Source organism: Hemicordylus capensis, chromosome 1 (assembly GCF_027244095.1).
Source record: "Hemicordylus capensis ecotype Gifberg chromosome 1, rHemCap1.1.pri, whole genome shotgun sequence".
NCBI classification, from domain to species: Eukaryota; Metazoa; Chordata; class Lepidosauria; order Squamata; family Cordylidae; genus Hemicordylus; species Hemicordylus capensis.
In genome coordinates this window covers 378,016,155-378,028,625 of record NC_069657.1, presented here as the reverse complement: position 1 = coordinate 378,028,625, position 12,471 = coordinate 378,016,155, and the positions used below count along the sequence as shown (strand labels likewise).

General features: G+C 43.8%; 1 protein-coding gene across 6 annotated transcripts in view; it reads right to left on the bottom strand.

Annotated features, from left to right (window-relative positions):
• The window catches only part of ABCB10 (ATP binding cassette subfamily B member 10), a 33,758-nt gene extending 29,168 nt beyond the window's left edge, over positions 1–4,590 (bottom strand). Inside the window, exon 1 of one of the 6 annotated variants that reach the window (XM_053298416.1) lies at positions 4,514–4,590. Coding sequence is in view for 2 of the 6 variants with exons in the window: in XM_053298386.1 (XP_053154361.1) it covers positions 3,065–3,440 (376 nt within the window). In the remaining 4 variants the exon portion in view is untranslated. The other 5 variants (XM_053298425.1, XM_053298409.1, XM_053298398.1 and 2 more) reach the window with 5 other exon arrangements.
• Between the last annotated feature and the right edge of the window lie 7,881 nt (positions 4,591–12,471).

Genomic DNA, 12,471 nt, shown 5'->3' with positions numbered 1-12,471 from the left:
ACACCCACCTGACTTTCAATGGGTGTGCATTTTCATCTATGTTTTGCCCCACATAATCAACTAATTACAACTTGACTAGGGAAGACAGTAATGGTAATGAATTCCTTCTGTCCTCCTAACTGGCTCATGCAAGCATTTACACCAGTCAGCAAAGGGGTGCAAAAAGATCACCAAAAAGGAGAGGGGCATGTTTCACAGAAGCAAAATTGTTTGTGTATTTTTTAGACTATATTCCCACAATTGGAGGAATTCACTTAGATTCACCAATACATATTGGTAAACATAAATTCAATGCTAGGATTGTGAAATCATAGGAATATAGCTCTTCCTAGTTATCTACCCAATGTAAAAAATTTTATGCCCTGGTGCATGTATCTTGTTAAAGATTTTGAATGAAGTAACCAGAAAGTGGAATTCAAACAGTTCCTGGGCTATATAGCACAGACGATATCCCCTTCTTCACACCAAGGCAGCCAAGATTGTGAGCAATATTGCTGATATGTGCACATCCACAGCTACAATGCGCCACCCCCCTTACAGTAGTGTTCCTGTGCGAGGGTACAGTTAGAAAGGATATATTTGAGGACTGGGGGATGTGGTGGGGGAAGGCACACAACACTTCATTGACAAGCTCCAGAGAACAGCATAAACCAAGGCACCAAGAGATTGTAGCCCTGCATACATTTTCAAAAGGTACACATAGGAAGGAGCAAGATTATTATCATGGTAGCAAGTCCCACACCTTGGCATGGACTGCCTTCATACACTGGAGGTGGACACGCTCACATAGTAGCCTCTGCATGCATTGTAGACACACACCAGGGTCTGCTCCTGCTAAATGGGCAAAGAGGCACCATTGAAAGTAGTGGCTCGCTTATGTTTAGCAGAGAGGGGTAGCAATTGTCCCTATACAATCTAGCATGGTGTCCCTCCCAATTGCTACTGTTGGCGTCTCACATTTCTGTTTAGATTGTGAATCCTTTTGGAACAGGGAATATATTCTCATTCCTTTTGCTATACAAACCGTTCTGAGCATTTGTTGTCATCGAAAACCAGTATATAAATATTCTAAATAAATCAATCAGGGCCAACTGTGTGATCCACACACTAGAAAACCGGATTGTACAGATCATGCATTTGGCCACTATGAAGACATGCCTTTCAATGATTGAAGGTTGAGCAGGGCCTGCTGCCACAGTCATACTCTCCACCCCTTCACACACTGAACATCTGCACAGTACTAGTAAGTTGTAGAAAAAGGAAACTGGATGGCTAGCGATATAGTTTGGGGCGGACAGGGTTTGCAGGTAAGATACAGTTAGGAACTTACATTATGATTGGCACTGGAGAACAATACAGGATGTGTGGGTACAACGATAGATACTATGGGTAGCAACAGAGGTGGGGGCTGAAAGAGACTACTGAGGCTGTAAAATTCTAGCCCTGTTCAGACATTATATTCAGCATACGTTCAATCTGTGTACAATGTGCACACAGCACAAGTACAATTTTTGTACAACACAGCAGAATATATCCCAAAGTGCTAGATCTCTTGTCATGTCTCCTGGAACTGTGAATTCCAGGGGAGGGGAGAGGGGGAAGGGGAGGGGGAGGAAGGGAGAGGGGGACTGCATCTACTGATCCAATTCCCAACCTCCATGCGTTTGGTGGCAGGTGAGAATAGGTTCTATATGCATGTGGGATCTATGTGTGAATCTGGATACTCTGCACAAAGTTCCTCACCATACAGAAGACCCTTTCTTCCACATGATGTGCAAGTGGCATGAGCCTGGTCCTCTTCTATGTGTGGAAGGGCTGCAACTAAGTGAAAGAACATCTGCTTTGCATGCAGGTCCCAGATTCAGTTCCTGGCATCTACAGGTAGTGCTTGCAAAGACTCATCAGAACCCTGGAGAGCGGATGCCAGTCAGTGCAGACAGTAGATGGACCAAGGCTCTGACTTCTGTAAGGCCTGTGCCACCTATGGTTTATGGTTTATTTTTATGCTGTGTAACCTATGTCAATATGAAGATGAAAACAGGGCTGCTGGTATACAGGAACAGAAAGAAGAGCTCAGAAGGAAGGATACCCCAAATGAGATCCAGACACCCAGGGAAGGCCCAGTGTATATTCAGCAAGGTAGAAGAGAAGAGTAAACATCAGGCAGTGGCAGGCATGGAGTGGGGAAAGGGACCTGAAGCAGCACCTGGGCAGGGGGAGCAGTAGCCTGCCCCCTTATCTTGAAGGAACAGCACCAGTGCTTTTCTTTATCATCTCAGTTAATCCATATAAGATGCACTTAATATGTTTAAGGAGCAGTTAGTTCTGGGGCTGCTGCTGTTTACGGTTACGATGGGTGCATAATGTTAAAAACACCATTCTTCTTCTTCAGATTCATATCTTTATTTAGCAGGGGAAGAGTAACTGGCCCTATCCACCCTCAGCACTTCCAGTGACTGTTGCTGGTGTCTATCTTATATTTCTTTTTAGATTGTGAGCCATTTGGAGACAGGGATCCATTTATCTTATTTATTATTTCTCTGTGTAAACCGCCGTGAGCCATTTTTGGAAGGGCGGTATAGAAATCGAATAAATAAATATCTAAAATGTAGGGCAGAGTTGATGCTCCCACCCCAAAAATGCACTTTGCTCCTTCCGCCCACTCACCCCCCATTATTTCTTTTTCCCATTCCCATCAAGGCAGGGTGAACCTGCGCGCGTGGTCGTAGAGAGAAGCAGAGCCCAAGCAAGGCGCAACGCACGTGAGAGTCATGCCCTGCTCGTGCGTGTTGGGTATTTGCGCAGCACCGGGCGCCGCGAGGGGAAGCGAGAGGAGGCAAAGTGCAAAAGGCAATACAGGGAGAAATGCGGAGAAGAGGCTGTCTGCGAGAGCCGGACACTGGCCTTGAGAGCGGGCTGCTGCGGGGCATGAAGAAATATCCCAAGGGGGGCGAGGGAGGAGGGAGACAGAGAACAGCAAGGAGGAGAGCGGCGCACAGAGGGCTTTGCTACCCGACGCCCCCAAGGAGAGAACGGAGATTATTGGGGAGGAGGGAGCGGGTACCTGTCAGCCTCCAGCGCTCGGGATATACCAGGGCCAGGAGCCTCTTGGCGTCCGATTCGCCGCCGCCGGGTCCAGCAGCCAGGGGCAGCGCGGCTCCGCCGCCGCCGGCGTTGCCGCCCGCCTTCTTCTGCGGGCTTCCGGCCGCGGCTGCCCAGGAAGATGCGGCTAGGCGGGGGGCGGCCAGGCGGAAGCAAAGGAAGCGAGACGAAGCCACTTCCTTGCACCTGCCCGCCGAGTGCCACGCGGCCCAACCTCTGGAGCCCGCGGGGGCTGCTGCGCTGACGGGAGCGCGAGCCCAGGGGGGACCTTGCAGGCACTGTCGCCGCCGCCGCAGCAAAAGCAGCAGCGAGGGCAGGCGAGGAACGAAGCCCGCCATGGAGCAAACCGTCCGCGGCGGCTGTTTCCTTGCGCTAAGCGGGGAAGGGCGGCGCCGCTGCCCCCATGAAGCGCGGGGCCCGCCTAAACGGGGGCCCGGCCCCTCCTCTCCTGCAGCCCACTGATAAGGCTCCTGGCTGAAGCTTCCTGCTACGGTCCCCAGCTGGCCAGGCCGGCAGCGACCCACCCAAAGCAATCAGGGTCCCGCAGCGCCCTCTGCTGCTCGCCGCCTTCCGGAGCGCGCAACGGCCGCGGCAGTTCCCTGCTTTATTCCCGGGCGGACAAGGCAGCGAAGTCTACCCGTACCCTTCCCCACCCCGCGGAATTGGTACTAATAGTACCTACCACTTACTTGGACCTAATTGCCAAATGCTGCTAGTTCCTAGCACACCCAGATGGTGTGAGGCGAGCTGGAGGCTAGAAAACCTTTGATTTTTTTCGAAATAAAGCAGCCCTCCTCCTCCTCCTCATCATCCCAGCTCACAGTTTGCAATGTAACTTCCTCTTAACAGCAGTTCTGTCTGGGCTGTTTTATAATAATTTATATAGCAACTGTTTGTGTTAAATGCTTCACATATGCTAGCTGTGCAAAGGGACACCTTTCAAAGTGGTGATTCTGTTTCTATTTAACGGGAAGAGTAATTGGCCCTATTCACCCTCCCTCAGCACAGCTTCATTTCAGCAGCTGTTGCTTGCTGGTACCCACTTTAAAAAAAAATTGAGAGTCTTTTGGGACAGAGTCAACAATTTTTAATGGTTTTATTCCTTTTTCCTATGTAAGCCAATTCCATAACTTTCCCCCTACCTTTGGCTAGTAGCAGAACCGTAAGAACTGACATTCTTACAGCCCAACATTATGCCTGTTTACTTGGAAGAAAACTCCACTGTGCAGTGAAGCTTACTTACAATTAAAAGTGCGTAAGAGTGCAGCCCTAGAAGCATGAGCCCTCTGATCTTGAATAAGCAGTCCTATTCAGTCTGCAACATACTAACATGGCCACCTCTCTGGAAAATTTTATGCTGACTCATGCTGACACTGACTCACACCCTGGCCCCATTTTCTTTGGTTCCTACCTGAACCACTCACATAAATAGGGCAGGTATGCTGGCAGGTATGCCAGCATGTTGGCAGGTATGCTGTTTCTGCAGGATCCCACTTTTCAGCACATTGCCTGTTCTATTCCACTTCCTTTAGTCATCTTCTTGACTTTTCAGCTGTCTCCGCAGCTGGCTTGCATTCCTGTTTTGCCACCTCATCGCCTTTCCAATCCCATTCAGCCTCTCCCATCTTTACACCCAGAAATGTATTAAGGTCTTTAGGGACATACTGGTCTTGTGCCCCTTCTGATCAAAACTCTGAAAATGATCTTGAGATGGAATATGAATACTGTACAACAAATATTTATATACTGCTTTTCAACAAAAGTTCCCAAAGCAGTTGAGGTAGACAAAGAAGAATAAAATGTTGTAAGGATAGGGAACTTTCAATTATTCTTATGTAGGCTGGGTTAATGTACATTTGGGTGATGATAGTCAGACAACATTTCTGGATACCAGAGGACTGGAGGATAACCAATATAACACCAGTTTTTAAAAGGGGATCAGAATGTATGCCAGGAAAGCATAAGCCTGTTAGTCTCAGTTCTGTGCCAGGCAAATTTTGGGAAGTGCCACTATAACTGGAATTATTAAGCATGTAGGGAACATGCTGTGCTAAGGAAACTATGGCTTCTGTAACAGCAAGTCCCACCTTACTATTTCCCCCCTCTTCTTTTTTAGAGTATCAACAGGTATGTACATCTCAGTGGTGGTTAAGGTTTACCGGTCCAAAATACTGGCACAAATGTTATACGGGATCCTGCTCTGTTCCACGTGTAACCTCAAGGTGGGAAGTGGTTCAGTCTAGATTCCTTTGTGCCATTTTCCAGGTGCCTAGATGTGTTTCAAATGCTATCCTACACCTTCAGAGGGGTTTAACCAGAATTAAGGCCCAGGGGTGGCTCCACACATTTAATTTGGCTCAAATTAGTTTTTTGCCATCAGGGCCTTGCCCCCCTGGTATTGAAAGATGAGTTGCTCTCTAATTGGTATAAGAGCCTTTATGATAAATTGGGCAGATACGGCTTCTCACCACAATATCTACTTCGATTAGGACATGATGAACATAGGAAGCTGCCATATACTGAGTCAGACCATTGGTCTATCTAGCTCAGTATTGTCTTCACAGACTGGCTCCACAGACTGTCTGGCTTCACAGACTTCTCCAAGGTTGCAGGCAGGAATCTCTCTCAGCCCTATTTTGGAGAAGCCAGGGAGGGAACTTGAAACCTTCTGCTCTTCCCAGAGCGGCTTCATCCCCTGAGGGGAATATCTTGCAGTGCTCACACATCAAGTCTCCCATTCATATGCAACCAGGGCAGACCCTGCTTAGCTATGAGGACAAGTCTTGCTTGCTACCACAAGACCAGCTCTCCTCCCCGCCAAAGAAATTATTGATGCCGCCAAAGAAATAATTAAACAACATATTGTGGATATGGAGAAGCAATCTGATTTAAGCCTCATTACCATCAGTAGTATTCCAGGTGGCTTCTCAAACTACCCTCAGCCAGCTGCATACCTCACAAATCTGTCTACTCTCAAGCAGAGGAGAGTTTTCTTGCTGGTGCCGTTTAATGCCCTGCCATTTCAGGTGGCAGATTTAAGAGAATACCGCTCAGGAACTGGCTATGTCCATATGGTCCAGGCAATATCGAGTCCATCTCACATGTTCTTTTATACAGTTTATATTATAGGGACATTCTCATTGCCTAGATTGAACCACTTCTATAAAATATGCCAGGTTGATCAAAAGAGTATTACACTTCCGTTCTTCTGGAAGACCAGTATACAGTAATTACAGCTGGGGTAGCAAGAATATGTGTACAGCATGTAAACTGAGATGGGAACAGTTAATTGTAATCGAGTCCTCTGTAGGTATAGGTTCGGATGCTCTATTACACAGTCCTGTTTTGATTTTAATTTTATTTTTTATTTTATCTTTTGATTGCTGGTCATTGACTGTAATAAAATTCATTTAACAAATATGTAGTTAAGTGATCTAGTAGACAAGATATATATGGACTTCCCAAAACCTTTTGAAAGCTTCTCACTAAAAGCTTCTCAGTAAATACAGTAAATACAGCAGCTCCTTAGCACAAGAACATAAGAAAAGTCCTGCTGGATCAGGCCCAAGGTTATCTAGTCCAGCATCCTGTTTCCCACACTAGCCCACCAGAAGCCTCTGAAAGCCCACAGGCAAGAGGTGAGGGCATGCCCTCTCTCCTGCTGTTACTTCCCTGCAGCTGGTATTTAGAGGCATCTTGCCTCTGAGGTTGGAGGTGGCCTATAGCCCTCAGACAAGAGGGTGTGCCCTATTATGTATCAATAACTAATGAAAGAATAAGAGCAAGAAGGTAGGAATAAACTGACAGCTTTCACAATGGAAGGAAGCAGTGAGATTAGGCTTGAGGTAGCATGTGACATACTTTGGCAAAAGCCAGACCTTCATAGGGCCCACCAGATACTTGCCCTACCATCCCTTCCTCTCCCGGGCAGCATTTTAAGAACTTGTGTTCACTTTTTGCTGCCCCTCTAGCTGTGGAAGTAGATATCTCAGTGGAAGCTAGTGGCCACATTTTTGGTTTACCAACAAAGCCCCGGAAACCAAGATGGTTGTTGCCAAGAACTTCACTTTCACTGCTGCCACAGATGGAAGCAAACAGTTTTTTAAAAAATTAAAAAGCATCCAGCACAATGCCAAGATAAGGTTCTCCCTGTCCCACAAATCAGGAGGGGCACACATGCTGCTGGGTGCTTTTGGGGTGGCTCTCCTTCAAACAGCTAGCCCTGAGGTGATTCCCCCATGGATCTGTAACAGTGTACAGCACTATTCCCTCTAACAGGGATTCCCAGATGTTGTTCACTACAACTTCCAGCATCCCCAGCTGAAGTGGCCTTTGGCTGGGGATTCTGGGAGTTGTAGTCAGCAACATCTGGGAATCCTTGTTAGAGGGAACATTGATTGGGAGTAGTACTATTTAACTTATTCCTGAATTATTCAGATTCAGGGAAGCATAGGGAATTAGGAAGGCTGAATTAAGGTGGTAGGAGGCCCTGGGGCACGTGCAAAACAAGCCCCCCCCCTCAAAATTCCTTCAAAATGAGTATGCTTGCCATCTAAAACAACACAAGAAATGCCACAGGAGGAGTCTTTTGGCACCTTAAGGTGCATTTTTGTATTCTATTAGTTGCAACAGTGCAAAACAGCCCTAAAATAAAAAACAGAGTGGAAGAAAGAAAGAGAGAGAAACTATTCAAATTCTCAAATTCAGATAAGTGGACAAGTATACCTTCTAAAGGAGGGACATAAGAATTACCTTGTAAACTAGTCCATCCAAAAAAAAAAAAAGACACACAACAACCTAACAAAGCTTTAAGAGGATTACACAGAATTCATAGAGGGAGAGAGGTTCATCACCGACCATTAGTCATGATGGCCATGTGGATCCTTCATGTGCTGCGGCACTGGCAGTATATTTTTGATATACCAGTTGCAATCTTGTGATTACAAGTTATTCAAATCTTCTCAAACACCTTCATCATAAAGATCGTAAGAATTACCTTGGCAAAAAGGTCCACTCAAGAGGAAAAAGCCACCAACTTGCAAGCACTCTAGACATATGAGATCTTCACCAATTTGATTTCAAATCAGATAACAGATTTGCATACATTGAATTACCCCAGTTTCTTAGGATTTATGGGTAAGCAAGCATTTTGGGGTAGGGAAGAAAGGCAGCTTTTAAAACCAATTTCCCAGGATCTGCTGTGCAAAGTCTTTTTTGATTCAAGTGTTTAAGAACACCTGCATCAGTTGAAAGTGATTTCACTCTTTGCAAAGAGATATAAACTGAAAAACTGAGAATTAAGCATTTCCTGCTCCCCCCAACAAAAGTACTTGATTTTGTGGCCTGTTCTTATACATTTGAATCAAATCATTCACCTGGCCTTAGCATGGCTGAAGCTTAAGGGGACTATAATGGGCCAGCTCTATTGCACTCTTCATAAAAACTGGAAAGGTATCAGCAAATACTGATTTTGTTTTTAATGGTGATGCTAGCTCACTGGTTGCTTTTGTGCTGTTATTGAAATTTGTTTTAAATGTTTGTTATTAGAGTGATGTCTCTAGTTGATTTGTTACTAAGGTTACTGGGCACCTTGAGAGCTTTTTAGAGGCATATGGAAAAATGTCAGTTTCAAAATATATGCATATGTGTACGTAGTGTCAAAATGGCCCTGTGGTTGGCTGAGACCTCACAGCAGTCAGCCCCATGCTGAGGCCAGCTCTAAGCTCTTGCTTGGCTTTTCTACAAGGTGGCAGCACAGATGCATGTGAACACTCGGAAATCACCTGCAAAATGGACCAACTACCACTGCATGCTTATTAAAGGGTGAGTGTCCATGCACATACAACTTGCATGTAGTCACATTTACACTGAATGCATCTATTTTTGGCAGTAATCATGAAATTCTAGTCAGTTAGCAATGCTATTTTCAACAAGATAATGTATACTCATTGGACCCCCACATCCTGTAATTTAAGAATTCCCAATGTTGCAACAATAAAGACATTCTTAATAATGAAAATAAGCAAATAAAGAGTAGTTAAAACAACTTTGCAAACATTTATGATCTACATGTAGTATTAGTTTGGGCCAGATGTTGGCTATTAGTAGACATATGAAGATAATTTATACAGCAGTCAGCTGCTATGCCAGCTACTAAATGCTGTTAAAAAATGCCTCCAAACTGTAGAATCTACAAGGTCTTAAAATATATATTGCAACACAACTAATTGCATTTCTCATGTAGTGCATACACACAGTACATACCAGAAATATTACTTGCTTGCGGTTTTATAGAGTGTTGCTTTCTAGTGCTATTGATCCCGAATTTCCATCCTACATTCAGTTAGGCACTACACACATTACTATACTGTATGAAGACGGAGACAGTCCCTGGGGAAACCTTCAAAAACCAAGAGAAATACAGTGTTGTTTAACACTTCACAGAATTGTTTAGACCTTCAGCTTAAACTGCTTTCTCTTGCCATTTGTTTCCTACGTAAAATAACTATCAAGCATATAGCTAGACCCATGTGAAAAGGCTAGGCTCAGAGGTACTTTTTGTTCTGATGCATCAAGCACAGTACTACCTACTGCAAGTTTTTTTTTTTTTGAAGCAAATACCTAAAAAGGGTGAGGGGGGTTAGGTCTTGTTGAAAAATGTGTCAATTTTTGATTCACAAATATTTAACAATGGACTATGATAAGCTTCGTGAGCAGTTATCAGGAAAGTACTGGACCTTTTAAAGTTCTCTAGCACTATAAATATCATTCCCCTCAGCTATTAAGAAAAATATTGTTCCTGGAGGACTATTAATTGGAAAGCTTGCTGACAATAATTTCCAACATTTTTAAAACAGCTGAAGAGTGGCCTGAAGGGACAGGCATCGGCAGAGCTTATTTTTGTCTGTAATGAGTGGCACACAGGGGTCCTGTAATGGGAGAGTTTTAGAACTTGGCTCAGCACAAGCAATGTGACATCCAAGACAAAAGTAGCCATTTAATGTGCCTCAAAGAATCCTGACGTAATACTGCTGTAATGGGGTACAATTAGACGCTGAAGCCTTCTATATTCAAAATTACTCTGATTTTTAATCACATCATTGTTTTTTCTTGGTTCAGAGCCAGTTTGCCTCCCACAGTCAAACATTATCAACAGGATCCTATCTATGCTTAGCTCGAGAGACGTCCTCTTGGTCTTGGTGCAAATTTCTTACAAACATGCTTACCTGTTTAGGATTTCAGCTTCTTCAAATCTTGTTTTCTAGACAAAGCACTTGTCATGAAAGCCATCAGTAGATGGAGGATGACGTAAGTGTGGCTTCGTCACATTGACAGTCCACACATTTTTCATGCTTTTCCCTTACACGTGCTTTCTGTTTAGGAAAAGCATTACCATTAAAACAGTACTTAAGATAGTAGTGCTGCTCTCAGCTTCTATTTTACAGCAGGGTGACCCACTGCCAAAGCTCTCCTTTGTGGGGTGCAGGATCCACTCATCTTTTGAGAATGACCTCTGAAGTTGAAACATACTGAATTATAAAACAGTACAGTGTTTCGCAGAAACACTGGCTTAACTTGCATGCTATCATTAAGTTAGTGCCAACTAATGTTCAATGAATAAATTGCTGATATCTAGACAAAGGAGAGATCTCATGATCTGTTTTTAGCTTTATCTACTTGCATTCATCATGTTGACCATCTGAATGTGAATAAAATCACATGATAGTGCAGTTATGTGCACATGGAATTATATAGATGATTGCCTTTTATTATACTGATTTTTAAAATTCTTTTTTATGCGCTTCCTTGAGGGCCTTTTTGGCAGAAAAGAAGACTATAACATTTAATAAAGTTAATACAATTTTAAGATAATAGCGTAAATAGATTTCAGGAAAATAAAATTAGCTAAACATCTTTGATCTGCCCCTTCAAGCATACTGAACAGTATGTTGTGGCACTTTATATTGTACTTCAGTATACAACAATGATTATACACCAAAGACTCTGCATACTCTAGAAAATTCCCAGACACTGTGCTGAGAGTCTGTGCACATGCATGGACACAAAGAAGCTAAATTCTGCATCCTAGATTAAGAACGTTTACCATGCAGATCCGTGGAATTCATCTAGCTTGTTTTAATTCTGTGAATCCTGGACTGGTCAAAGAGTTGAAATCCTTCCTTAACACCTTATTCTCCCCACAGGCCTCATATTTTACTTGGAAGTGCATTGTTGTATGCACTTCCAAGCCTTTTTAAAAAAAGCATTCTTAAGGCCAGAAGTTTATTTTAAATGAAGCAGATGTTTTTGGAATTGCAGATTCTGTGCCCCGGTACCAGTCTTAGTACTTCTTCAGTGCATCTACTGAAATGCAGAATCCACAGAATCCTTGTAGGACCTTTCTGCAACTTCTGCTGAATAAATTTTTCTAGACAGACCTTTCTCATTATTTCAGTTTGTTTCACAGTCAACTCCACTTCTTCTTCCCTTGAGTTAGCCATATCCCTAGGAGGAGTTAATCCCTCATTGCTCTATAATACCTAGAAGAAATCTATTGAGATTTTATTAGCATAGTCCACCCACTGAATTCTTTGTAGTTCATCTGACAGTGTTCAATTTGGAACAGATTAGGCTCAATCCTTGACTTTGCCAACAAAGCTCATGGCAGCTTTGGATGTTAGTCTGTGCTTTCCAGGCACAATCTGGCTTTAGGTGGTAAGACAAGGGTTTGAAATGCCAGACTCTAATATATGATAGCACTAAGAGTACAATTTACTTGCCTACCCTCTGTACGGACAGGGACAGTTTTACCCACCCAAACACCACTGTATTGCAAAGAGTGGAAAGTTCTAGTGTGTCTCAGGAGTTCACTCGTGGGTCAGTTTTAAAAGCTCTGCTTATCAGAGGCTGCAGCTTCTTATCCGAGTTGCCATGAAAAAATGCAAGCAACAAATTGCATCTCATTAAGCACCAGCTTCTTGCTCATTATAGACATGTAAACCAACAAAACTATTATGTAACTTGCTTGGATTAAAGTAATGTAGAAAGAGAGAGCCTCCTTAGAATGCTAGCTGGATCTCACCGTGGACCAGGATACAGGTGTCACGGACTCCCACCTGAACACGTCCCCTATTGCAATGGGATCCCTAGTAATTTTGGCTTAGAGGGACATAAGAAGCCTTATATATCTTTGTCTTTCTTTGATTAAAATACCATCTATTTCATCTTCTGCCTGTGTGTGTTTCTTTGTCTTGGCACCAGGAAGGGACTGTGCCCATGGCACAATACCCCCAATGGAGGACTCTATAATCTATTCATTTTTTTGCTATCCACAGTGTGTGTCCACACATACACACACAGCTTCTGTAA